At 54.7% G+C, this 26,137-nt stretch overlaps 1 protein-coding gene across 2 annotated transcripts; it reads left to right on the forward strand.

The window, feature by feature from the left end:
* The first annotated feature begins 127 nt into the window (after positions 1 to 127).
* Positions 128 to 24,938, forward strand: Necab2 (N-terminal EF-hand calcium binding protein 2). Of its 2 annotated transcripts, none has more exons than XM_050144171.1 (13): positions 128 to 415; positions 3,246 to 3,270; positions 5,224 to 5,332; positions 7,236 to 7,261; positions 7,415 to 7,512; positions 16,304 to 16,440; positions 18,779 to 18,897; positions 19,034 to 19,113; positions 21,350 to 21,403; positions 21,867 to 21,979; positions 22,979 to 23,056; positions 23,888 to 23,979; positions 24,420 to 24,938. In XM_050144171.1, exons 1-13 carry the CDS (start codon positions 200 to 202, stop codon positions 24,446 to 24,448), a joined length of 1,176 nt encoding a protein of 391 aa, XP_050000128.1. In that variant the 5' UTR covers positions 128 to 199; the 3' UTR covers positions 24,449 to 24,938. The 2 variants fall into 2 exon arrangements, with proteins under 2 accessions (XP_050000128.1, XP_050000129.1); XM_050144172.1 differs by lacking the exon at positions 128 to 415 and adding an exon at positions 2,290 to 2,950.
* The last annotated feature ends 1,199 nt before the right edge of the window (positions 24,939 to 26,137 follow it).

Genomic DNA, 26,137 nt, shown 5'->3' on the forward strand with positions numbered 1-26,137 from the left:
GCTCTTGGCCGGCGAGGTGGGGGCGGCGGGCGCGGAGCACGTGGCTCGGGGTCCGGGTAGCCTCCCCCCCGCCCCACCCCCCGGCATTGGCGGTCCCCGCGGTGTCCGGGCCGCGGGGCCGGCGGCGGGAGCGGCGCGCGCGGGCGGGCGCGGGCAGGGGGCGCGCGGGGGCGCGGCCGGGCGGGGGTCGGCGGACGAGATGTGCGAGCGGGCGGCGCGCCTGTGCAGGGCCGGCGCGCACAGGCTGCTCCGGGAGCCGCCGCCGCAGGGCCGCGCGCTGGGCGGGCTGCTGCGCTGGGTGGGCGCCAGGATGGGCGAGCCCCGCGCACCGCTCGTCCCCGACATTCCCGTCGTGGACCCCAACCCCGGGCCCGGGCCCGCCGCGCCGCACGGGGGCACGGCAGTCATCCTGGACGTGAGTATGCGCCGGACCCTCTGCCCAGCGCGGCTGGGTGCCAGTTCACACCCGGGACCCGAGGACCCTCTCCTTCATCCGCTCCCTTCACGTTCCCGCATCCCCCTCATCCCTTAGCCGGGACCCTTCTCGGCGAGGAGACCCCAAGCGCAAGCCCCAACTCTCATTGCCGCTAAGGCGCCTATCCCCCAATCCAGACCGCACTATCCTCTCCATCCCCTCCCTCTACTTTCCCTCATTCCCACCTCTCCACATCCCGTGGCTGGGACCCCTTCTTCCCACAGGGACACCCCTGCCCCCAGCTCTCAACTCCATCCGGACTGTGTGGTCCTCGCCTCCATCCTTTTCATCCACTTCCTTGCATCCCCACATCCCATAGCCGGGACCCTCCTCCGAGTGGGGACCTTGAGCCCCCCCCCCCCAGCCCCGCACCCGGACCAGGACCCTCTTCTTCAGTTCCCTCCCTCCATGTTCCCGCTTCCACTCAACTCATAGCAGGGACCCTACTCTTCTCCCATCGCGGCTGGGGCGCCTGTCCCCACTGGAACTTCACGACCCTCTAAATCCCCTCCCATCTCATTCTTGCACCCCCGCATCCCGTAACCCGGACCTTTAGGGCTGTCATAAATCTGGCCACTATTCCCCTCTTCTGGTCCTAACCAACCCTCTCACTTGAGTCCCTATGACTGGGACAGGAGCCCCTGGGCACTTCCAGCCCCCTCCTCTCTATCCAGGATTCTTCCCTGCAGTGATAACTTCTAGACCACACACACAGCCCCTGAACCACCCCTTCGCTCTTCTCTGCTAAGGAAACTGAGCCCCCTTCCACCGCCACCGCTCTGTGCCACTTTGCGAGTGAAGCCCCTTCCCCACCTCCTCTTTACATAAAATCAGGGCCATTGCCTGGACCCAGGGACCATCCCCTCCTCTCCCCCCAGCTCCACCCTCATCCTGCCACCTTCCCCTTCCTGTACTTTCCTTTTGACTCTTAGACCCCAGACTCACTCCTCATCCCACCTAGCTCCTCAATGCACCAACGCCCCACCCCCTGCAGAGTGGGGGAGTCACAGGGGCTGGAGTGGGCTGGTGGCCCATGGAGGGGCTTCAGGGGGATGGGACTGGTCCGAGGGTGGGGCTTTATATGTTATGAGGTTCTAGGAGAGTGGGGTGTTTTTGAGTAAGTGCACGCTTGCTTGCGTGTGTGTGTGTGTGTGTGTGTGTGTGTGTGTGTGTGTGCCATATACCCCTACAAGTGTCAAGGGACTAGAAACCCTATCCCCTCTTTGCTTCCTTTTCTAGATCTCAGAACCCATAGGTGTGTCTGGGCAGGAGGGTTTCGGAGATGGGTGTCCTAGTGCGTCTGTGAACACATACACAAAGAGGTGTGCGCACACAGGAGGTGTGCACAGACACACACACCACATTCACACACAGAAGGATCCAGGCAGAGTCCAGAGTGGAGGTGATGGCTTGGACCTCTTTCAGGGAAGCTGTGTCCAGCCTGTTCCTTTGCACTGGGACCCTCGCTGGCTGCTGTGTGCTGCTGAGCCTCTATTTCTTTGTCTGTGAAATGGGGTACACAGTAGGGGGAGGGTGTCACGCTGGTTCTAGGAGCCATCTTACTTGGTGTCGGTTGAGACCACATCAACCTAGTCATTTCCACACCCAAGCCTTTTGGGGTCTGGGCGTACCCAGAGAGTTCCCAATTCTCTTGTCCTGTTGCTTGTGGGGTACAGGTGACCAGAACCATCTATCCTTCAACTCAAAGAGATTCAAGCTGGTGGCATTTCCTTTCTGGCCTAGCAGATCCCCCTCAGACCTTCCTGAGTCTGGGAAAACCCAGAGAGAATGTGTCGGGGTGGGTGGGGGGTGGGAACCTGGACACGCTGTGGGCTGAAGTTTCCTTCTGAATAAAGGGAGCCAATTCCTCCAGGATCCTGGGACCATCTCAGATCTTACAGTACTGAGACCTCAGCCACCACAGGGAGCTAGCTAAAAGGCAAGCCTGATTCAGGGGTCCAGGGTTTGACATCAGATCCCTTCTGTGAGTTGGGAGGTTTTAGCAGACACTCTGGTCTGTCAGGAACTGCTGGTTCACCTGCCTGGATTATGGCCTGGGCTGAGTGGCTTTTGGAAGTGCCCTTTAGTGATCAGAAACAGCCTCGTGACCCCGGGGTCCTAGCACCTGTCATCAAAGGACCTTGAGGTATTCAAAAGTCGGGGAAGCCTGGAGTGACTTTGTCTAAAGTGCAGGTCCCAGGTTTGGGCTGTTCCCCGTCCCATCCCTGCTGGTTGCAACCAGAACATTCCTGCCTGCCTCTCCCTCCCCATCTCCTAATGACGCCATACTTCCTGTGGGCTGATCTTGTCACCAGGCTTCAAGAGCACCTCCTTCAGAAGGGACCCAAGCAAGCCAGAGCAAGGGGAGGTGGGTCCTGAAAAGCGAATGATGGGAAGCAGGGAGCTCTCCTGGGCTTCTGAGCATGGCTGGGTGCAGCTGTGAGCTCAGCAATGGGGGAGTCGAGAGGAATGAGTGTACGTACACCTGCAGAGATACACGTGGGTGTGCGTGAGCGTACAGCACGGATGTGTGTGCCTGTCAGCAACCGTGGGCAGGCTGGCAGCGCAGAGGGAGAGGGAGTGGCAGCTTCTGAAGTAGTGAGGGGAGGGCCCCTGCCTGCTGCAGTCTCTCTACCCTGGGTCCCAGCCTTGGGGTCTCCTGGGGAAGTTTGGGCTGCTCCTGGGAGAGGAATCTCAGCTGGGTCAAGCGGCTGCTGAGGGCATCTGCCCAGACTCAGCTTAGGAATGACTCCAAGTCTCCTCTCTGCAGATTTTCCGTCGTGCGGATAAAAATGGTGAGTTTCCCTCCAGGTGCCCACACTCTTCGCCCTGATGTCTCATGGGAAACAGTTAGGGGTGGGAATGTGGACGCCTATGAACCTGAAGGGGAAGAGCACAAGGAGTCCAGGGGCCAACTTCCGGTCACTATTCTGTTGCCTCGGTTTCCCCTTCTGAAAGCTGGAGCAGTAACAGAGGCCCTGTGTGCTGTCCTGAGCTTTGGGGCAAGGTAGAGGAGATGTGGGTGACCTAAAAGACACTTCAAGAGAACCTGAGAGAGGTGTGGTCATCCATGAAGTCCTCATGAGGCCCAGGGATCTTGCCCCTGAGTCCCTGGTTCCCTTCCCAAGTGGGCTTGAATTCAAGGTGGCTCAGGCTTTGTCCAGATCCTATGTCATTCCTGGGAGCCGTTGTTGACTGCTGCACATGGTTGGTGGGGTGGGCTCGAACTCGCTGGGATATGAAAGGGCAGGGAAACAGGCCTGTCCTAGAGATGATTTGCATCCTCCCTGCCCTCTGGGTGAAGGACCACCTGCAGATGCCACACAGGACACAGGGCTATAGGGGACCAAATGGCACTGAAGATGTGTTAGCTGTGTGTAGTGCCTTCACCACCCAGGCAGAGAGGCCTGCCCCTCTCCCTGGCCCACAACACAGGTCTACAGTGGGCCCTAGACACCCCACCACTCCTTGGTGGGGAACTCCTTGGCGAGTTCACTGTACCCAAAGCACAGCGGGTCCTCTGCCAATGTGTGCAAGATGCCTGCCCTGGTGAGGACACGGCTGTAGGTCTCTCACAGGTGCTCATGATAAGGACTAGCTTTGACTGTGGTGGACATGAGGTAGCCAATCCCCAGGGGAAGACAAGAATGAGAGGCCTGACTGGCAGCCCAAGGTATCACGCCAGAAGACTGCATTGACAGCTGGCGGAGGGGTGAGGACCAGCCAGCGTTTCCCACCAGGGATGAAACTCAGGGCTCTTGCTATTTGAAAGGTCACTGCAGCAGGCTGGGCTCCTGCTCATTAGTAGAGCCACCTACAAACAGCCCTTCTTGGGTTGCTGGCAGAGGTGAAAAAGCTCTGGGACAACTTGTCTTCTCTAATTGGACCAGAGGCCAAGTGGAGGATATTTTCCTCTTAATAGCGCATATGTGCTCATTAGGCTTGTGGCTACCACCCAAGGTAAATGTCAGAAGGCTTCTGATTAGAGGATCTGCACATCCTGTCCTCCAGCTCCCTGTTCTCTCTGGGTACAGAAGACACTGAGGTATCAGCCATGATAAGCAGGTGGAAGCAGTCAGGCAAGCTGGGCCTGGTGTTGGTACACCCCATGCTGTGCCTGGGGCAGACATGACTAATCAATCACAAAACACATTCATTGAGTCTAGTCTTTTCCATGCAGCCCAGCTACTCCATGAAAAATGCAGCCACTGACTGCCTCCTCACCAAAAGGGTGGGGGATTCTGTTGGCACCTACCATGTGGCACAAGGTCCTGCCCTAGGCTAGGTTGAGGTCTGAACTCAGACTACTAATGCCTTGTGGAAGGACCCAATAGAGAGACTGCTCCCCCTCCCAGAACTAAGTCCTGGGGCTGGGGTTGGGAGTGACCTCTATGGGAAGGCTACTGGTGTCAGGTTAGGCACAGTGCTTAAACAGTCTCTTGAGTCAGGTGATTGCGGGAGGGAGATGCAGGTGAGACAGAGTCAGGTGATTGCCGGAGACGCAGGTTAAACAGAGTTAGGTGATTGCCCGAGAAGCAGAAGGGAAGATTGTCTGGTCGAGAATATGCGGGGTGTTTGTCTGGTCCCCAGAAAACAACTTCTGTTGTCTCTGTTGGCCTCAGTCTGACAGCTAGGAGTTTGTCAGCCGAGGCAGTGGTTCCGAGGCAGTGGTTCCGGTATTGGACTGTGGGGCCACCGTGTGCTCTTCCCGCTGAGACAGCAGCCGCTTCCTTGCCTGTCCACTGCAGATGACGGGAAGCTGTCCCTGGAGGAATTTCAGCTCTTCTTCGCAGATGGTGTCCTCAGTGAGAAGGAGCTGGAGGATCTCTTCCACACCATTGACTCAGACAACACCAAGTGAGGCCAGGCTACTGCGGGGCACCCTGGGGATGTATAGACTCCTCCCTTCTCCATAATGACAGGGCTCTGTTTAAGGGCAAGAGGCCTGGAACTCCTCTGACTCACTAATCCTAAAAGTCAGACCTGTTCGGCCCTCGCTGCCAGGCTGAGGTGAAGGCGTGGGTCCTGTGTGTATGACTGAGACTAAGCTTGTCCTTTCTGAGCCGCCTTAGCCAAGTAGAGAGAGAGACCCTGGGCCTACTGCGGTACACACAGGATTGGTGGGCCATTGACTGTGACTCTGCGTATCTCCATTCGGTCCTGATTCCAGTGTTCCCCAGAATCTGCTTTCTGAGGTCCTGTCTCCATGAATCCCCATCCCAAACCGCCCTTCTGCATATGAATCCCAATTCTAGCTTAACCTCACTTCTGGCTGTGGAGCAAATTGAACCTTTTCTGCAATCCAGTCATGACCTGGACCTGCAGCTCAGCCCCACAGGACACCTGGCCTCCAGAGCCAGCATAAGTGTACACTGCCCACACTCACGGGCCTGTCACCCTTCACCCCTCACCCATCTTTGTCCATTGCTCCTAAATTCTGCATGGGTAGGTCAGAGCCACCTGGTTACTTTCCTCTGCCGCCCTGATGTGATGAGGACTAAAGTTTCTGGGGGCGATAGAGCAGATTGGATCACTTGGGGGGGGGAGCGGGGGTTCCAAGACTAGCGGTGATCTGGGCACATGGTGACTACCAAGCCAGTTTGCAGGGGTCAGAGTAAAGTGGAATCAAGGAATCAAGGCTGAAGACTTGACAGGATTCTGGGGAAGCCACTGTGTAGGAGTGACTTAAGGCTCCACAGCAGAGCAGAGGACCCTGTCTCCAGGCCAGATGAAGTCTCACACAGCTTCTCTGTAGCCTCCTCGGCTCCCACTGAGATAGTTATACATTCTCACTGGGAGCCCCGGGATGGGTGTCAGCTAGTGAAGAGGTTGACCTGGGGGGGGGGGGCTGAGCAGAGTGAACCTTCTTTAAGGAAGGTCACAATTCTGAAGACAGTCTGGGTTCTGGATTCTGTCCTCCATTATCTCCCTCCCCGAAGTAGGCGCAGCAAACATTAGCCCCTTGTGAGCTGCCAAGTGCACCTTCTGACCCAGACAGCTCACACATCAGAAGCGGCACTCCAGGATGTCAAAGAAATTCCAAGGCAGTCACCAGCCTTGGAATCTACAGAAAACTTTTGCCCGGATGTATGCTATTGAACATGGGATTCACCAAAAGCAGGCCTAAGCCAGGGTAGAGGCTAGGCCCCAGAACGGAGAAAGCATTAGAACCGGCACAGCCCCTGCCTGGTCCCTCTGCTGCAGCATCCGGCACTAATGCTTTCACACACCTCCCCCAACCCTGAGCAGAGACCAAATCCTTCTCTGCTTTGGTATAAGGGGTGAGACCCGCGGCTAGACCGGAAACTGAAACAGGGCCCCAAGAGTCCCAGTGGCGTTATTTTGACAACCTATAAGAATCACAACCCACGCTGAAGCCCTTTTCCCACCCTGCTCCCAGGCTCAGCCCCTCATTGGTCCCATCTACTCTAGATATGGCCCACAGGCTTGGAGAGAAATATTGAGCAGCCAGGTGTGGTGGTCTAGGTCTGTAACCACGACACTCAGGAGGTTGAGGCAGGAGGATCATGCGAGTTCGAGGCCAGCCTGGATTCCATAACCGTAGCCTTATCTCAGAATAAGGGAAGAAAAGAGAACTTGGCATGGCGCCTAGGCAGGTGGCTCCCTCTGAGCCCTCTCCAGACTGGTGCTGAGGGTGCAGAGGGGGCTGCAGCAGGTGTTTAAGGGCTGCCGGGAGGGTCAGAAACTGACCTGTTGACTCTCCCCCTCTCCATCATTTTCTTCCTCCCTCCCTCTACAGCCATGTGGACACCAAGGAACTGTGTGGTAAGTACCCGGACCTACAGCAACCGTGGTGTGGACAAGAATACCCCGAGGAGGGCAAAGCAGTGTGGACACCTAGATGGGGCTTGTGAGGGGGCCCCAGGGAGAAGGGTGGCCTCCTCCGTGACCCCTGACCTTTGCAACCTCCTTCCCCAGATTACTTTGTGGACCACATGGGAGACTACGAGGATGTCCTGGCCTCCCTGGAGACCTTGAACCATTCGGTCCTGAAAGCCATGGGCTACACCAAGAAGGTCAGTGGGTGTGGTAGCGTTCTCAAGAAGCGAGGGCCTGTGTGCCAGTTGATTCCAGGTTGTGCCGAGTATTGTCGTTCAAGGGTGTCTGGATTCGTAGTGATGTACGCTGGCGAGGCTCTTTGAGGATCTCAGATAAACTACACAGTGAGAGGAGCAACACCTTGATAGATAGCTTGGTCTAGCAGGGTGTGCGTCAGAGTGCGAGGGCCTTTGCAGGGGCCAGGTCTGGTCCTGGTGTGGCTAACCAGTGAATGTAGGAATCCCGGAATGATGGGCTCCTTCAGGGGCAGTTCAGACCTAGGGATCTGGAAGTGGGGATTCAGGTTTTATCTTTTGAACTTGACCCAGGCGTGCACTGGTGTCTCCCGAGTGGCTGACGTGTGCAGTAGAGGAGGACCTAGCTGATCTGGTCAGTGAGGCAGCTGAGGAATTGGAGTCTCACTTTTGCTGCCTGGGAAGTGGGCGTGTCCATCTTCGGGGACCTGACTGAAGGAAGTGGGTCCTCTAAACTGCTGAATGCAGGGCTGCTTAGCTAAGGTCGGCTTCCTCAGTTCCTCACATGCAGCCCATGCCCTGCCTGCAGCGGACTGAGGGGCCCTTTCTTGCGCTGCACCCGGATGTTGCTGAGTCTGCCCCCCACCACCACTTCACCCTCCTCCACCCCCACCCCCTGCTTATCCACACTGTCATGCTGGCCTTGCACTGTCGGGGCCTCTTGTTGCTTGCAAATATTTTAAGACCTTGTGAGAGCCGCTCTTCAGGGGTGAGGGGGTATTCATCATTGCCGTTTTTCCGACAGCCCCAGTGTCCCACAGTGGCTGGAGCATTAGCAGGGTGTGCCAGGCAAGTGTGACAGCCTGTTCTGCTGTCACTGGACGTATGAGGGAGGGGAAGATGGATTTTGTGCAGCAGCCCACTCCTTGATCCTTCCCCTCCCGTCTAGGAGCAGAACCCTGTCCCAGTAGGGCTGTATTGAGGTTCTTCCTACTCTTGGATCGTCGTGATCGAACCTCACCATCCATGAGGGAGGGGAGCTGAACTCCTCCCAGGAGACTCAGCCCAGCCTTAACCAAGGTACCACAAGGGCCTTGCGCATGTGGCCTCAGGTAGTCCTGGTGGTTTCGGGTGATACCGGAGCATCCTTGCAGGGCCTGAAATGGTAGCTGACTGTTTTTCTTTTTCCTTCTTGGGTATCTCCTAGCTGGCCTGTTTGTAGAAAGGCAGCCTGCTGATGATCTTAAATACTTTCCTTGTTTGCTGGCTAGCTTCTGTGTCAGCTTGACACGGTCAGCTGAGAGGAGGGGAATCTCAATTAAGAACCCACACATGTGTTTCTGCGGCATGTGTTTCTGAATTCACGACTGATGGGGGAGGGCCCAGCTCACTTTGGGTGGTGCCACCGCTGGGCTGGTGGTCTTGGATGCTCTACGAAAGCAGGCTGAGCAAGCCATGGGGAGCAAGCCGGTAAGCAGCACCCTCCATGGCCTCTGCATCCGTTCTTGCCTTGGGTTTCTGCCCTGACATCTATCTGTGGACTGTGATGTGGACATGTACCCTTTCCTCCCCAGTTTGCTTTCGGCCATAATGTTTCATCACAGCGAAAGAAACCCTAAGACACCTTGTGACCCCTGATTGTAGCTGATGGCTTTGATTCTGTGATGCAGTAGCCTCTGTCATGGTTAGCTGGGTTAGTCTCCTGCGCGGTGACTAATGTGGGCTCCGCTGGCGACTCCATTGCATGTGGCATCTTCCCCAGATCCTAACACATCCCAATGACGCCAAGGCCCAGCTTTCAAGTGCATCTCTCCAGCATCTCTCTGCTAATTGCAATATTAATGCCAACTCTTATTTTAGAACCCTCTTCAATTCAGCCCGTGCAAAAATATGTTTCGCCTTCCCCTTTGTTCAGTCTTGTCTTGGCTGATGGCGAGGAGTCTGCTCAAATGCCTGTGGGCTTTTTTTTTTTTTTTTTATGAGCTGATGATTTTGCTCCCGCGATCGATGGGTGGATTCTATTTTTAGGTTCTGTCGTATCAAATAGTCGGTGCTCCGTGGTAAACTCTCATCAGAGCGTCGTAATTTCATCATTGCTCACTCAGTTCTGTCACCTACTGAGTGTCTTCTCTCTGCCCTGGGAGGTGAGGTGGGATGCTGGCCTGGGGAGCAAATCACGTGACTGGGGCATCTCCTCTATGATTCACCATCCCTGAGATGTACAGACGTGTTTTTTTTTCTTCTATTCAAAATCAAAATGTATCAATAACTCTTGGGTCAAGGGACTAAAAAGGTCGGCTTTTGTCATTGATCTTATTTTATCGCTTTATGGGTGAGCGATATTACCTGCGTGTATGGACATCTATGCACCATGTGTGTGCCTGAAGCCCACAGGAGCCAGAAGAGGGCATTGGATCCCCTGGAACCGGAGTCACAGATGGTTGTGAGCCACCACGTAGGTGCTGGGAATCAAACCCCGGATCCTTGGCCAAGAGCTCTGAGCCACTGAGCCATTTCTCCAGCCCCTGTGACAGGGAGTTTATAGCAAACCCTACTTATAGTCATTTCCTTTGGGGGGTTGTTCACTGTAGTAGTGTGTTCTTTAACCAACCTGGACGTGTTCACATTTATGATCAATTATATAGTTATGGTTATTTTTAAAAGTCTAACCATTGTTTGACCAAGACAGATACTTCATGCAGAAAAGAACAATAAAATTTTTTAGGTGGTTGTGAGGTCAGGACTGTCATAGTCTTGGATCCCTTCAGATAGAGCCTCATTTCCTTCATGGTTTGTTTCCCCTCTCCTTCCCTCCTCCCTCCCTCCATCATTCCTTCCCTCCTTCCTTCCTTTCCTCCATCCTTCCCTCCTCCTCTTTATCTCTTTCCTCTCCCTCTCTCCCCTCTCCCTCCATCCCTTCCTCCTGCCCCTCTCCTTCCATACCCTCTCCCTCTATTCCTCCCTCCCCTCTCTCTCCATCCCTTCATCCCTTCTCCCTCCATCCCCTCCCTCCGTTCATCCTCCCCTCTCCCTCCATCCTCCCATCCCTTCTCCCTCCCTCCATCCCTTCTTCCTCCATCCACCCCTCCCAACCCTCCATCACTCCTCTTCCCCCTTCCTTCTTTTCTTTCACTTTGTTTGTTGACACAGGATCTTACCCTGTAAATCAGGCTGGCCTCTAACTGGCCACCCTCCTGCCTCAGCTTTCTCAGCACTGGAATTAGAAGCATGTGCCACGTCCAACTGCTTCCTACATTTTAAAAACGTTATATTTGACAGTGTTGTCTATTTTAATTAGCTGTTTCTCATAGGCAGCCCCAGATACTTACTTAATATGAGTGTTACATTGTCTAATTTATTTGTGCTTCTTCTTCTTACAATTCTTGCCCTCCATTGGCTTAGGTTCATTGTCACCTTGGTCTTTTTCCCCTTTGTGTGAATGCTTTGGTTAATATGAAATTCTGAAATCCAAAATACTGACCTTTGGTATTTCTGAGGCCACCACAGATGGTACCACGCAGTGTCTTTGTCCCCAGGATTTTCCGAGCTGTCTCTCGCAATCCCTTTATTGTGATAAAGATGAGTGACCAGTGAGCTTCCTCCTGCATCGTGTCCCTTCTGGACTCATCTTTTGGTTGCATGACCCTTTGTCTGATGATGGCCTCACAGGTGCCTGGGAGAGACATTTGGAGAGTGTGGGAGGTCAGACCTGAAAATAGATCTCCTGCCTTTGTTGGGAAATGCATGCAGCTGGAACACGCTCTTTAAAAACACAAAGCCTGTCTCTTCTGCACATTGCAACAGCTTTGGAGAAGTCAGAGAACGTGTGTGTGTGGGGGGGAGGTTCGAGACAGGATCTCACTGTGTAGTCCTGGCTGTCCTGGAACTAGCTTCCTAGGCCAGGCTGGCCTTGAACTCACAAAGATCCACCTGCCTCTGCCTCCCTAATACTGGGATTAAAGGCGAGTGCCACCACCTCCAGGTAGTCTGTTATTGACAAAGGACAGGAACTCTAAACAGGGCAGGAACCTGGAGACGGAAGCTGACACAGAGGCCATGGAGGAGTGCTGCTTGCGGCCTTGCTCTTTATAGCTTGCTCAACCTGCTTTCTTATGGAGCCCAGTACCACCAGCCCAAGGATGGGACCACCCACAATGGGCTGGGCCCTCCCCCATCCATCACTAATTAAGAAAATGTCCTGGGACTGGAGAGATGGCTCAGGGGGTAAGAGTACTGGCTGCTCTTCCAGAGGTCCCAGGTTCAATTCCCAGCACCCACATGGCACCTCATAACTGTCTATAACCCGTGTTCCAGGGGATCTGAGACTCTCAGACAGACATGTAGGCAAAATACTAACGTACAAAAAAAAATACAAATAAATTTTAAAATTAAAAAAAGTTAAAAAAAAATCCTTAAAAAAAAAAAAGAAAAGAAGTCCTTCTGTGCCAGCTCTCTTCGGCAACACCGCTGGCCATCTGCCGGTGCCACCAGCAAGTGCCAGCACTCAGGGCCTGATACCTACTGAGATGGCTATGGAGGCTGAGGCAGGAAAAGCTCAGGTTCCAAGACAGATGGATCCTGAATTCAACCACATCTCAGTAGTTTCAATTTTCCTCCCTCCCACCACAGTTCAGAACATCACTCCACGACATCAGAAATAAGATAGGATCTTATTTGTTTCTTCTCATCTTCTGTAAGTATTCATTTTTCATATGCAAATCAGGGCAGTCTTAAGAAACAAAAGCTTTAGGTCTCCCCTTTGCTCACGTTACCCTCACAATGTAATTCTCTGGACGGCAACCCACGCAGTCTCCTGCCTCCTGGTCTCTCTCGGCGGTGCTGCAGAGGAGAGCTGGCACAGTGACGTTCATAACTGTGTTCCAGGGTGGTCATCCCTGGGAAGTGACCGGGGAACTTCTCCAAGTGAAGACTGTAATCCCACTCTGCGGGGAGGAGGCCATTCTGGAGAAGACTGGAGCTTAGCTCTTTTGCAGTATTGTTTCATAATCCCCGAGAGGAATTAAATACGGCGGGAATTATATCACTTTCATAGTTCCTAAAAGGACTAAATATGTGTTGCCAGGATTTTGGGTTTTGTTTGTTTTTGAGAAAGCTTCTGTACTTTTGTGGGTAGAGGAGGGAGTTCTAATGGATTTGTAATGCTTTTATGTGTTTCTAGATACTTTCCTTTGATCCTGTTGTTATAAAATAACCCCTTACCCTTTTAGGTCTTATGAGAGTAAAAAAAAAGAAAGAAAAAGAAAAGAAAAGAAAATGCCCTTTAGGTTTGCTGCAGCCAGATCTTATGAAGGCATTTTCTCAGTTGAGGTTTCCTCCCTTCAGATGACTCTAAACTCTCTGTGTAGACCAGGCTGACCTTGAACTAACAGAGATCCGCCTTCCTCTGCCTCCCCAGTACTGGGGTTACCTGCACGTACCACCACCGTCCAGATGTTCTCTCTACTCTTAAGGAACAATGATCAGAACTGGAGGCTTACTGGTCTCAAGACTAGGAACAAGAGGCCAGAGAGATGGCTCAGAGGTTACTAGTGCTTATGGCTCTTCCAGAGGACCTGAGTTCAGTTCCTGCTCACAACTCCTGACTCCAGCTTCTTCTTCTGGCCTCCACAGGCACCTGAGCTCACATATAAATAAAAAGAAACCTTAAAAAGAATATGAACAAATTAATATAGCAATATACACCTGTCACTCTAGCTACTGTCCAGGGTGAGGCAGGAGGATTGTTACGAGTTCCAAGCCAACCAGAGACTCTGTCTCCAAAAGAAATATGAAGAGTCTAAGCCTCTTGATACTCAGCTGACTTGCTTTTTATGACAGCTGTGACCCTGTCACCAAGCTTAGCAAGGCTCACAGCAGCCTCAGCGCCAGCCCCACGGATGAAATAACAGCCTGGCGCACACTGCGTCCTCAGCCTCCTTATCTCTACTCGTGTTTTCTCATTTAAGCTCTAGCGCCCAGGCGGTGTGGCAGCCGGCCTTGTCTGCCTGATCGAGTGTGATTGCAGAACCTCTCTGCACCAGCTTCTGCCTGCAAAGCCTTTGCTGCACTGATGGGGTGCCGCATCTTGTTTAACCAGCTCCGGAATGGTGTCTGCACCCGGGAGACTGTGGCTGTCTTTTTTCATTATGAATGTTCCATCCAGGCTGGCGGCTCTCGTGATCCTTTGTTCTTCCTCCGTTTCATTCTCTCTTCATCTCTTTTATACTCTTCTTTTTGATGGTCTGCTCTGCTTCATTGATTGTGACTTAGAAGATAAAATTCTCCATTTTCATCTTATTAGTGGCTTCTGAAGCCAGGTGTGGTGGTGAAGGTATATAATCCCAGCTCTCAAGAGGCAGAAGCAGGTGGATCTCTGTGAGTTCAAGCCCAGCCTGTTCTACAAAGCTGTTCCAGGGCAGCCAGGATTACACTGTGAGATCCTGTCTCAAAACATACACACACACACACACACACACACACACACACACACACACACACACACACACACACACATCGAGAGAGAGAGAGAGAGAGAGAGAGAGAGAGAGAGAGAGACACACACANGAGAGAGAGAGAGAGAGAGAGAGAGAGAGAGAGAGAGAGACTCACACACACCAAAAAGAAAGAAAGAAAGAAAAGAAAGGAAATTCTCAATCCTATTTTTATTCTTAGGTCATTAAAAACATTTCCTGTTGACTTTGGGGATGAAGGAATTCTGAAATGGGAGGATGTCGTCTGAATTGTCTGACTTAATCTGATCATCGAGACAGCTCAGCTCTTTTCAAGGGAATTACTACCAAACCTAAATGACCTGAGTTCAATCCCAAGGACCCACATGGTGAAGAGCAAGAGCAGACTTCCACAGGTTGTCCTCTGACCTCCATACACGCATCATGGCACACACACACCAATAAATAAATAAGTGAACAATTAGTGGCTAATTAGCTTCCCTCTTGGGGGATCTCTTTCTGTGGCTCAAGTCTGGATGGATGATAGCTCTCACCTGGCACATCAAAAGCTCTGCAGGGCTCTGGGCAGCTCCCAACGACCTGCAAATGGTTTGCCACAGGGTGCAGGCATACAACCCTCTGGCTTTTTGCTGAGGAGCTTCGCCTCTTGGCTAGGCAGAAAAGGGTCATGTCTCCATTGCTTCCCTCACCCCAGAAGGTGGCCTGGCTTTGGAATTCGCATTTTCTTCATTTTGCTGACTGCCTTGTCGGTCCCTGGTCTGAACGTTGTGACCCTGAATCCCACTCCTGTCCTGCTTAGAACCTTCCTAGCAGCCTTTTTCTGGGGGTTATTAATTTAACTTTAAACCATGTTATGTCATCTCGGTCATTTGGAGGTAATCAATTGTCCATTGTTCTCCAGTCCATGGGTGGCGTCAGGTTGTTAGAAAGACAGCCAGGAGCTGCCTGCACCTCAGGGTAGGGGCTAGGATGTCTTCTCCACTGGGGTCTGCCCACAGTGGCGCCAAGCCAGGCCTCAGGACAGAATGTCTATCTTCGTGTGTTCTCCCCTGCACCACCCCCCACGCCTTGTTCCTCAGGCTCTCTATCTTCCAGCCATGTTTCCCAATGTGTAATTATTGCTAATTAATTCTCAGTCAGAGTGATGGATAGTTTAATTTGCTTTCCTTGAGAGCCTTGTCCCCCCCCTCCCCCGCCCCCTGCTTTGCCACGGACTGGGCAGAGTTCCAGTGTACGGGGGAGGGGCCACTCCAGAGAGTAGGGTGGCGACAGAGGTCCAGCACCTCTTCCCTCCCCGCCCTCCCCAGCGGTGGTTACCTCTGCACCACTGTTGACCCTAAGAAGCCACACTTCTCCCGTCTTCTCTGCAACCTTCTGCAGAGGCAGGCGTCTCAACCAGGGACGCCAGTACTGATGACTTGCCAGAGGAGAAGTTCTGCTGCACACTGCACAGTGCACACCGCGCAGCATCCCCCCTCTCTTCAAAGCTCGCTGCGCCTCGTCACGTGCGCCTTCCCACCTCTCCGCATCCCCTACTCTTGTGCCCCCACCTCTGAGCACAGGCCTCAGAGGATTTCTGTGGGGGCCTGCAGTGATTCTCTTCTGTTAGTCTGAAGAGCAACATGAAGACTCAGGGACACAAAGAATTCTTGCAGAAGGAAGGAGGGAGCAGAGTCCATGAGGCCATCTTTCCTGGTGCTTTCTCTCTACTGCAACAACAGAAATACCACTCGGTGATGGCTGGCATTTTTACCATCATTACGGTCATCACCACCATTAGCATTAACATCATGAACACCTCCACCATCCTTTACACCATCGCCGCTACCAGCATCGTCACCACCCCCATCACCATCGTCATTGTCATCACCAACCTCTCCGTTGCCGTCATCACTGCCGATCATCATTATCATCATCACCATCATCACCATCATCACCGCCACCAACACCTCTATGGCCATCTGCACCATCAGCATTGCCATTGCCAACACTGGCTCACCAACGCCATCGCCAACATTGTTATCACTGTCACCACTCCTGCCACCTTTGCCACAGCAGCGGAAGTTCACACACATCAGTCGTGTGATGGACACTGTGCCCCGCATCTTATACTCCTCTGGTCCCTGACAGCTGGGCCTGGAGTGGTGATCCCAGTGAAGCCAGAGGTCCCGCTTTGGCCTCTGAGTCTGGGGCCCTGCTTTGTGGGCTTTGTAGCCCCTAAGATGTAGGAGGCAGTGCAGGCCACCACAAAGCAGAGTCACTAGCTCAAGGTGTCCACAGTCCCTGTGCCAACCCACATCCAGGTTCTCTCCCAATGCCCCCAGGTGTATGAAGGTGGGAGCAATGTGGACCAGTTTGTGACCCGCTTCCTTCTGAAGGAGACAGCCAATCAGATCCAGTCGCTGCTCAGCTCCGTGGAAAGTGCTGTGGAAGCCATTGATGAACAGACCAGCCAGATCCGGTATGTCAGTGGGACATACGGGGGTGCTCCTGGCAGCCTGACTCTTAGTGTACCTCAAATCTCGGTGACCTTGGCCAGGTGGCTGCACCTTCCTTGCCCTCCTCCAGTTTCTCCAGCTGCAGTATAAGGACACACTTAGGACCTTGTACCTGAGTCGTGAGACTTATACAGGACAGAACACACTCAGGAGAACGGCTGTTAGGGGCCCTGCACTCCTGGGACCCATAGATCTTGCCACAGTTCTTGTTCTCACAACACCGACCTGCTGTCTGGCCTACTTCCAAACACGGGAAACCAGTTGGGAAGTGGTGTCTGGCTTCAGGATGGGGACACAAGTGCCACATGCCAGAATGGAGCATCCAGAGGGATGCGTGTTCTTACCAGGGGTCCTAGGATCCCCAAGGGCTCCCACCTTTGTTACCTGGGGAGCTGTAGAGATGCAGGAAGCTACTGAGGGCAGGGTAGGGACCAAACTAATGCTGAAGGAGGTCCTGGAGAGGGATAGAGTTCGGGGTGTTGCTCTTTTGGTCTCTGGGTACACAGGCGAGCACCCAAGGGTTTCTCATGGGCACTGTGGGGGATGTGTGTCTGGCTCCTGGACTGGGAGGCTTCAATCTGTTCAGCTAAGCAGGGCCTGCTCATCTTGGAGCCCACCCGCATGCTGCCGATAGCTGGCTGGACAAACTCTCGTGTGCTCAGAGCAGTAGAGGGGAAATGGGACCCACACACAGGTGGGCAGCTGCCAATGGACCCATACCCCTGGGCTCTGCAGCCTCTGCTTTATCTGTGTACAACTTCAGGGTGCCTGGCAGAGAGGCACAGTGTGACTGGGATGTTCTTTTGCCATGGGGGTGGGGTTTGAGTGATGTCACTTGGTTGGTGAGGACATCAATCAGATCAGGTTGTGAGGGGCTGGTTCTTCATGACACCGTGGCCAAACGTGTTGACTGTCGGCACTTGAAAGTCAGTTCCTTACTCTGTCCACGTGGGCAGCCTTGCGATCCCAAGTCCCCAGAGTCAGCAGCCACCTTCCTGGGGACAGACAGCTTTCCCTGTATTGATTTATTATTATCAGCTTAATCAAACTTCCCCCTTTTTCTCCTGCTGTAGATAGATAGCAGCCTTGGGCAATTTTCCTGGCTGTCTTCCTACGCTGCTCCACTGCTCCGTGGCTCCAACCATGGTTCTGCTCGCTCGCTTGCCCCCACCTGGGAGGGGATAACTCTGGGATGTCTGTGGAAGGAGTGGGTGGTGTGTCTTGATAGGAAATCTGTTCCATGCCCACAGACACCTCAAACTGCCCCACATCTAAACACTTTTGGCTCCAGGCCCTGAGCTCCCTGGCGCTACCCTGTGTCCCCACCCTGGAGCAGCCCCCAGGGGTGCTGTGTTCCTGGAGAAGCTTATACAGACCCTGCTGCTTGAGGGGCCTCCCACTCAGCTCTTCATGGTCTAAGGGACACACTGAGTTTGTTACTGGTTTGTAAAGATGTTGTGATTGACAGCTCAAAGCCTCCGCCAGCTTTGTCCTGCTAGGGGAGCTGAGCCTGCTTCTTCAACACGGGAGAAAGACTTGTTAAACTTTTCAGGGTCACAGGAGACAAATTCAAACTGTACTAAAGGGTTCAGGCGTGTGGGGTGTCAGCCACATGCCCGTTGACTGGTATGTTGGTAGTCAGTTTTGCATGCCCATCTTCGTGCATAAGGAATTAGCTGTTCACCCCGCATTTTCGGAGACCCTGCTGGGTGCCTGTTGCTGTGCTAGGGGTGGAGGGTGCAGGGGAAGGGGACATGGGGACCAGAGATGGAATCTGTCTCTGGCCAGGCTCAGAGTATTTTCTTGCTGCCTTGTTGGAAGCAGGCTGTCTCTCTGGCAAATACCCAGGTCTTCCCCCAGAAGTCACTCCACAGCACAGTGGCCTCTACTGAGGCAGGCAGGGAGGAAGACACACTGTGTGTCTCCAGCCTGGGGTTGACCTGTACTGACTGGAAGCTATGAGCTATGAGATCAGCCAGATAGGTTTCTGGCCCAACCTTACCCCAGCCGAGGAAATGAGCCAATGGGGCATAGGACTTGGCCTCTAGAATCTTGGCATGGAATTATGCCCCAGCTGACCACATGGCCTTGGTCAGGTCACCTGCCTTGGGGGGTCTTGTTTCCTCCTCTGTGAAAATGAAGGCTACCCTGACCGTCCTGCAGACACGGGCCCGCAGGGCAGGTCTGTGCACATTTCAGGACACGGTCAGTACTTCCTAAGTGCACCTGGAAGGTCGCAGAGGTGGCCGTGGCCCTACCGTTGCCCTCATGAACACTTCGTTTCTTCTATACACACTGCAGACAGGAGCACTGCAAACCCAGCCACGGCATCACCAAGAGCCACTACGGAGGCCCCAGTCCTCCCTACATCGCCAACCACAAGCTGGCAGCCCCGGAGCCAGGGAGAAGCCTGCCTATGGGTGAGAGAGCATCGTTGGTGGTCACTACCCTCCAAGGGGACCCAAGGAATCTGCACTAGGGCGTACTCTGGGCTTGGGGCTCTGCCCCCTTAGGATGGCCCTGCCTACCATCAGGATCTCTTTCTTTCTTTCTCAGCCACAGGGGAGCCAAAAGAGGAAGGGCTGGAGGGCCAGATAAGCCGGTTGGCAGAGCTGATTGGGAGACTGGAGAGCAAGGTAGGCTCCCCACCCCTATCCACATAACAGCTGTGAAGAGGCTGAGGTCAGGACAGAGGCACCCTGGTGTGTTGGAGGTTGAAGAAAGCTGGACTGGGGCCATGGTCCTGACGATGGGAGGGCAAGCAGCATTCTAGGTACAGAGAGTAATCGGTAGGATCCTGGTATGTCCTGTGGACATAGCCAAGAGAGCCGGCTCCAAGACTGGAGGCCAAAAGCCGGTGGAGCCCGCGATGGTTCAGGGCAGGTTCCCAACAGGAGAACAGAGACACAGAGACAGCCAGCACAACACAGTCCAGAGGTGCGGAGCTGTGCAGCCTCCACAAAGACATTTCCAGGACCAGTGCGTAACTCACAGGACTCCCAAAGGGGCTTGCAGATGGGTGGGCTCGGGTGTTCCTCTGTTCGAGCCGAGTTTCTGCTCCTTGGCTTTGAGTGGGTGGCTTACTCCCCTCTCTGAGCCCGAGATGGCTACTCGGATGACAGCAGAGACACTCAGGACCTCACTCAGTGTTCCTCACCAAGGTGCAGGTGGCTCAGGTCAGCGTCTGCTGTCTGGGTTAGCCTCCAGCCTTAGCCATGCTATCACTGCTAGTCATTCTTCCCCAACTTCCCCACGCATGTGCACAGGGCTCCCACGCAATGCCTACACCGAGTGACAGGTGTCTCAGAGACCTGGGATCGTGGTGACATTTCTTCTGTTTCTCTGTATTTCTTTTGCAAGGAGCTCTGGTACTTGGCTGGGTTGGGGGGCTTTGTTCCGAGGGACTCATGAGCGTGAAGCAAGGGCCTTGTCACTAGGAAGCAGTCTGACTGGAGAAAAAAGGCTGTTGGTGGTGGCTCAGCTGCAGGGCTGTGGCGGAAGCGGGGGTCCCCCTCCCACACCCCTTTTAAGCCTGCTGCCCTGCCCAGGGTGAGAGCAGCGTGGTGGGGACCTTGTGCCCGGTTGTCATAACAACTCAGTGGGGGCCCCAGGAGGGAGGCTTTTTGAAGCTTATTTTTAGTACCCTGTCGCCCTAACAACCAGGCTTGCTGGTAACCAGGAGCACCTAGGCGTCCTGGAGATGGGGCGGGGTCCACCAAGGTCTTTGATTGGCCTAAGCCACTAGTATGAGTACATTCAAGCCAGCTCCAGACTGGGCCCCCAGCTGGCCAAGCAACGTCTCCAACTGTGCCTGGAGGACAAGGAGGATGGAGATGCTGGGTGGCAGGTCTGGGTACTGCTGGGCTCACCATCTGACTCTCGAGAGGCCAAAGGGCCTCCGGTGGGGCCCCAGCCCCCCAAGAGCTGCCCGTGTGCCTATTCAGTGACAGAAGCAAGCTTGAATCCGTGAACACATCTTCCCTACTGGGCACTTTCTTAAGATGTGTGGGCAAGGGTCAGTGGAGGCTGGAGGTGTGATTCCGAGGCAGACCCTCGTTCAGACGTTTGAGAACTCCGGTCCACCTGCCACCGCTGTTGTCTTTAATAGTGCATGCGCTATGTGTGCGCTGGTTGGCACCTCCTGTCTTCAGGCAGGGCAGACAGGCATGCAGGCTGCAATTATGGGGTAACCACATTGAAGGAAGAATGGATTTCTGTCAGGTGGGGTTCAGACACGGTTTAAAACCCAGGCCCTAATACAAACCCATCTGGGGACCGTTTAGAGTCCCTGGGTTCTGTGCTGTGACAGCCGTGACTGAACTTCAGTGTCTGCTTGGCTCTGTCTTGGGCGCCAGGTACTGGTGACCCACAGAGCCCGCATGGCTTCTGCATTCCCGAATCACACGGTAGGCAGCAGCTGGCTCAGGGAGGCTGGGAAATGGGGTCACTGCTAGGGGTGAGGTAAGCGAGTTATAGATCTTAGGGCTTTTATGAAATCCTTGTTTGAAAAATAATCTTGATTTTGGGCCGGCCCCCTGAGTGCCTGTTACTAAGATTGCCCTGCCCCACCCCACACACCCCAAGTTTCTTTAGAGTCCATCTTGATCTCTGAGCCTCCCAGTGCTTCAGAAGCCTGGGCCCCAGGCGTTCTCTGCCATTTCCCCGACTCTCTGGCTTCAGGGTCCCTCTTGAAGCTGCTCTAAGGCTCGGCCGTGGGAGCCACACTTGTAGCCTGGGAGATCTCAGAATCCCTGGCACACTGGGACAGGGGCTGTAACCCTGGGGGTCCCAGGTACCCCGTACCCTAGGTGGGGCCTTGGGAGACTCCATGGAGGTGGCCTGAGTCACAGGCCCCACTGTGCTTTGTTCTAGACCCTCTGGTTTGACCTGCAGCAGCGCCTCTCAGATGAAGAAGGAACGGACATGGTAAGGCCCTCTCTGCCCCTCTTCTGACTTGTTCCTCCCGCCCTCTGAGGAGTGTCGGAGCTCCATGTCTCTGGCCGCCCTTCTCTGCCCTCTCCTCCCCGAGGGGCATGGTGAGCCGAGGCTCCAGGACTCTGATATAAAAAACACCTGGGCTGGAGCAGGGCAAGTATCTGATCCACTCTGTCATCAGACTGAAGGCAGCCTGCTGGTCACCAGCTGTGCCTCTGGATGGGGCTCCCTGCAGCATTTCTACTGCCCTGTTTGTGGGGGGCTCTCGGGGACTGTACCCATTTGTCCCCATCCTCCTTTAACTGGTTTGCACATGTAAGAATAAAATAGGGTTTTATTTGACCCTATTGCCCTGACGTCTCAGAAGCAAGGTCTGGGCTGCTGGGATTTCAGCTATGCCCACGTGGCTGGGGAAGGGCCTGGCACACGTGCTCATTCCCACTTTGGCCCGCAGCACCTGCAGCTGGTCCGGCAAGAAATGGCCGTATGCCCTGAGCAGCTGAGCGAGTTCTTGGACTCTTTGAGACAGTACCTCCGTGGCACCGCTGGAGAAAGGAATTGTTTCCAGTAAGTGACAAGGCTCTCTGTGGAGCTTTGGGGTGGGGTGGTGACCAGGGCCTCTGGCTGGCAGCGATAGGGAGGGGGGAAACCCTGTAGAGCCGCACGTGACAGGCACGTGAAGTTAAAGTGAGGCCCAGCCCCATTGCAGCTGTAGGTGGTGGGTAGATTAGTTCTCCCCGAGGCCCGGGCTCACACACCTGTCAAGCAGACAGTGTTTCAGGAGAGTGAATAGAGTAACGTGTTGTGTTGAGGCCGTCCTGGTTCATGTTCCACTCACCCAGGGTGACCACTGTTAACTCACACGATACAACACAGAGCCTAACTCAAGTCAGGACCCGCTCGGTTACAGGGAGAAACTGAGCCTCCAGGAGGGGTGTCTTCCAGAATGCAGGTCGCTGGCCCCCACCCCCTCCTGTTCTGCCAATTCTGGGTAGTTCAGCAAGGTGAAGCAGATAACTGTGGCCACCAGTGAGGGGTCTGTACATAGCCAGTACTGAGAGAGAGGGTGATGATGGTTTGGCTGGACAAAGTGATGGGGGAATAGCCTAAGGAGGGGTGCCAGAGGCTGTGTGTTGGTGTTATCAGGACCCATGTTGGTCCTGCCTTCTGTGTGAAGATAGGCTGGGGGCTGCAGGGAGACGTCACATACTCAGACAAGGAGAGCCCTTCTTTGGCTGATGGCAGAGGGGACAGAGGGAGAGATGGAGAGAGGGTAGGCAGGAGATGGCTGATGATGCCCACGTGGGGGGGTGAGATGCTCTCATTGTGGGCCATGGTGCTGTGCCAGGTGGCCTTGTGGCTGCCCCTGGAGGCTTGGCATCATTGAGGTCAGGAAAATAGCGCCTGCAAGCAGACAACGCTACACTATCTCCCAGGGTATCCCTGGCGTCTCCAGCTCCCACTGCCCTGTGGAGAACAAATGGGGAGGACAGAGGTTGAGACTGTGGCATGCATCTGTGGGGGCAGCCACTGCCAGCCACACATGTGCATGTCATTTCCCTGCAGCGTTGCTGCAGTGAGGATGGCAGACGGCCTCACCTTCGTCATCTACGAGTTCTGGGAGACAGAGGAGGAGTGGAAGAGGTTGGTACAGCGCTGTCCCTACCCCATAACCTGGGGGTGGGCCGGGGTAAGATGGGACTGGCTGGCTCTAGGCTCCTGTCCGGAGAGGAGAGAGTGGGGAGGATGGCGAGGAACCTGGAGTCTGGTTGCAGAGGTTTTTCCATCCAGGCAAGCTTCCTTTCCTGGTGAGCTTCTGCCCTTTCACTCAGAGGCAGCAGGGTTTCTAGTGGGACCCCTGACCCAGGGTCTTCGTATGGCACCATGCATGGAAAGCTCTGCTCTAAGGCCACCCCTGCCACTCAGCACCTGCCTGCATCATTGAGTGCTGGGTCCTGGGCCTTGCATTCAGTAGCGCTGCCGAGGGCTGTGGGGCTGAGTGCAGGGATACTACGCAGGTTCAGAACACAGCCCAGGCACTTTGCTGACCCTCCCCAGTTAGAGACACAGTACTGTGTTTGCAGAGGTTTCCAGTTCCCCACATACAACCCCAACACAGAGGGGTCGCTTTGGCCCCTGTTCTTCCCCACAGTGAGGTGCTGCAGGGAGGAGTGGGCACACAGGGCAGGTGGGCTGGACACCAGTGCTCAAGCCTCCAGGGGGAGTGTTGCTGGCATCTGCGCAGGATTAAGTCCTTCCCCCGACACTGCAGCTAATCAGGAGGGGACAGGTCGGGGCTAGAGGTCTGATCTTGTTCCCTTGGGCAGTCTAGAACCAAAGGCCTTCCCAAATGGATGCTCACAAGGTCACAGCCCCGCCCCCAGACAGCAGGACTGGACCTGGGCCTGCACTTAAAATTCCCCTCGCCCCTTCTCCGAGACATACCCCCAGACTAATCGTGCTCCTGGCTTGCAGGCACCTGCAGAGTCCCGTGTGCAAGGCCTTTCGACACGTCAAGGTTGACACCCTGAGCCAGCCTGAGGCACTCTCTCAGATCTCCGTGCCAGGTAGCGGGCCAGGGGCAAAACGGCCCCTGGGGTGGGGCGCCCCAGATCTCTAGGCAGCGCCAGCCGCTATGAAGGGTCCCAGACCTACAGGGGCTTCTTGCTCACTCGTGACCAGGAATCTTGATCTAGATGCATGTTCCTGACCCAAGGCCTGGTGGATAGAGAGAGACAGGGTGAGAACAGGGCACCACTGGGCACACGTGGGGACTCACGTGAGAAGCTCAGGAAGTATGTCTGCCTAGAGAGAACCTAGACCCTCCCACCCCTCACCCCAGACCTGAGTGAGCAGCACAGGGTTGCAAAGCCTGGCCTGGAACTCTGCCCAAGGCCTCCCCTACCCGTTCTGCCCGCTCCTGCCCACAGCCACCCCAGCCTCCATGGAAGGGGCCTTGATCTCCACAAGCCAGCCACTGACCGCTATTTCTCTCTCCTGTTTCCAGCTGCCTGGTGCACTTCGGGCCGAGACTGACCCCTCCCGAGGCCCTGTTAAGGAGCCTAGTGCCCCCCTCCCCCACTTCTTGTAAAGGACACTACCCCTTTTCTAGAGACTTTGGTACACAGCTGTCTTTTCAATATACTAATAAAAGGATGTGTACTTACCCCCGCTACGACATGGAGGAGGCCCCTCCCCTGGCATCCACACCTGACTCGACTTGGCAGAGCGTATTGCTGGGATACTGGTGAGGACAAGGTTAGCAGGGATGGCTTCCCAGGCCAGCCTCCGACCAACACCTTCCCACCCCAGCTTGCCTCTGGCCTCCCTGACTCCTCATGGCTGAGGCCCAGCTGGACCCACCTCAGATGGACGGGCCTCGTTCTCGACTTCCCTCTTCCTTGATGGCCCTCTACCTAGTAGGAGCTGTGACCCTGTAGTACCCAGTGTAGGCTCCGGTAGAGCCCAGGTCCCCAGCACCATGCTAGGCCCACAGCCACCAAATAAAGTCTGGTTAGGAACAGTGTGTGTCATGCCTCTGTCCCTTTCCTAGCTGACGGCAGCCAGAGGAGGGAGATAGTTGGGGGGGGGGGTGCCATCGTGGGCACCACAGAGCCAGGGTGGCTCCTAGCCAGCTCTCCCTGGGCCTCCATGTTCCTGTCAGTGGAGCAATGCCACGTGAAAGGTTATTGTAACAAGTGAGTTTGGCAACTCCTGCCTGGGCCACCTCAAGTGTAGCAGCCTGCAGGAAGCACAGTGGGACTGGTGGGGGGGGGGGTCATTCGCAGTTTGGGGACACAGGCACTGAAAGAAGTCAGCAAAGGCGGGCCAGGCACGAAGCCCCAGCCCAGGCCATGGGGGACAACACAATTGCATGTGACAACTTACATCAGGGGTGACCAAAAAGAGGCTATGGAGAGTGGCTGACCTTCAATGCCACCCTCCATAGATGGGTCCGCAGCCTAAACCCAAGACTTTTGGTACCAGAAGTGTTACTAGCACACTGGGTCATAGAGCCGGCCTCCTGGGAGCCTGGAGCAGAAGCCATCACATGCCACGTGACTGTCACTGCTCTCCTGTCAGGGACTCTAGCATAGATTCGGCCCTTGCACCGCTGCTTGGAAGACCAGTTCCTGTACATTCCACCCTGCTTCTCCCGGTCAGCAGGAAGACCGTCACAGAAGCCTTGACCATCAAGGAACACAGCAGGTCTCCCTCTGAGCAGGAAAGATGGGGAGGGGGAGGGGGCAGCGTTCCACCTCTGCTGGTGAGAGAGGCAAGACCACAACTGTGCTCCTCCCACCCCTGCCACCTCCCTGGGTGCAGACTGACCTCAAGGTCAGATGCCAGCCTTTCCTAAACCTCTCCTAGGGAGAGTGAAGCAGATTCAGATCTTAACTTCCGGCTCTAAAGGGACTATCCCACACCAGCCTCGGAGAATCGGGGGGGTCTCATCCAGAAAGTGGGCAGCAAAGCCACCCACCCAGTAATGGGTCAGGAATAGGAATCACCTGGCTCCGCATGGGGAAGGCTCCAGCCGGTGCAATCAGCCCGAGTAAATATCGCTCTATTGGCCCAAGCCTGCTCCTTCCCAATTATAAGCCAGGAGACTGGTGCTTTGGGGTGTAGCTGAGGAGCCCCACTTAGCGGAGCACGTCACACCTCCGTTCACCCACTTTGCCCAAATTCTCCTCCAAAGTGCAGCACAGCCGAGTGGCGGACTTC

This window comes from Alexandromys fortis, unplaced genomic scaffold (genome assembly GCF_014885135.2).
Source record: "Alexandromys fortis isolate MF-2015 unplaced genomic scaffold, M_Fortis_MF-2015_v1.1 scaffold_1, whole genome shotgun sequence".
In the NCBI taxonomy this organism is placed as follows: Eukaryota; Metazoa; Chordata; class Mammalia; order Rodentia; family Cricetidae; genus Alexandromys; species Alexandromys fortis.

Coding starts and splice junctions, on each gene's coding strand:
- Necab2 (XM_050144171.1), top strand. CDS start 200: ATGTGCGAGCGGGCGGCGCGCCTGTGCAGGGCCGGCGCGCACAGGCTG. Junction 416..3,245: donor GCACGGCAGTCATCCTGGAC/GTGAGTATGCGC, acceptor TCCTCTCTGCAG/ATTTTCCGTCGTGCGGATAA. Junction 5,333..7,235: donor ATTGACTCAGACAACACCAA/GTGAGGCCAGGC, acceptor CTCCCTCTACAG/CCATGTGGACACCAAGGAAC.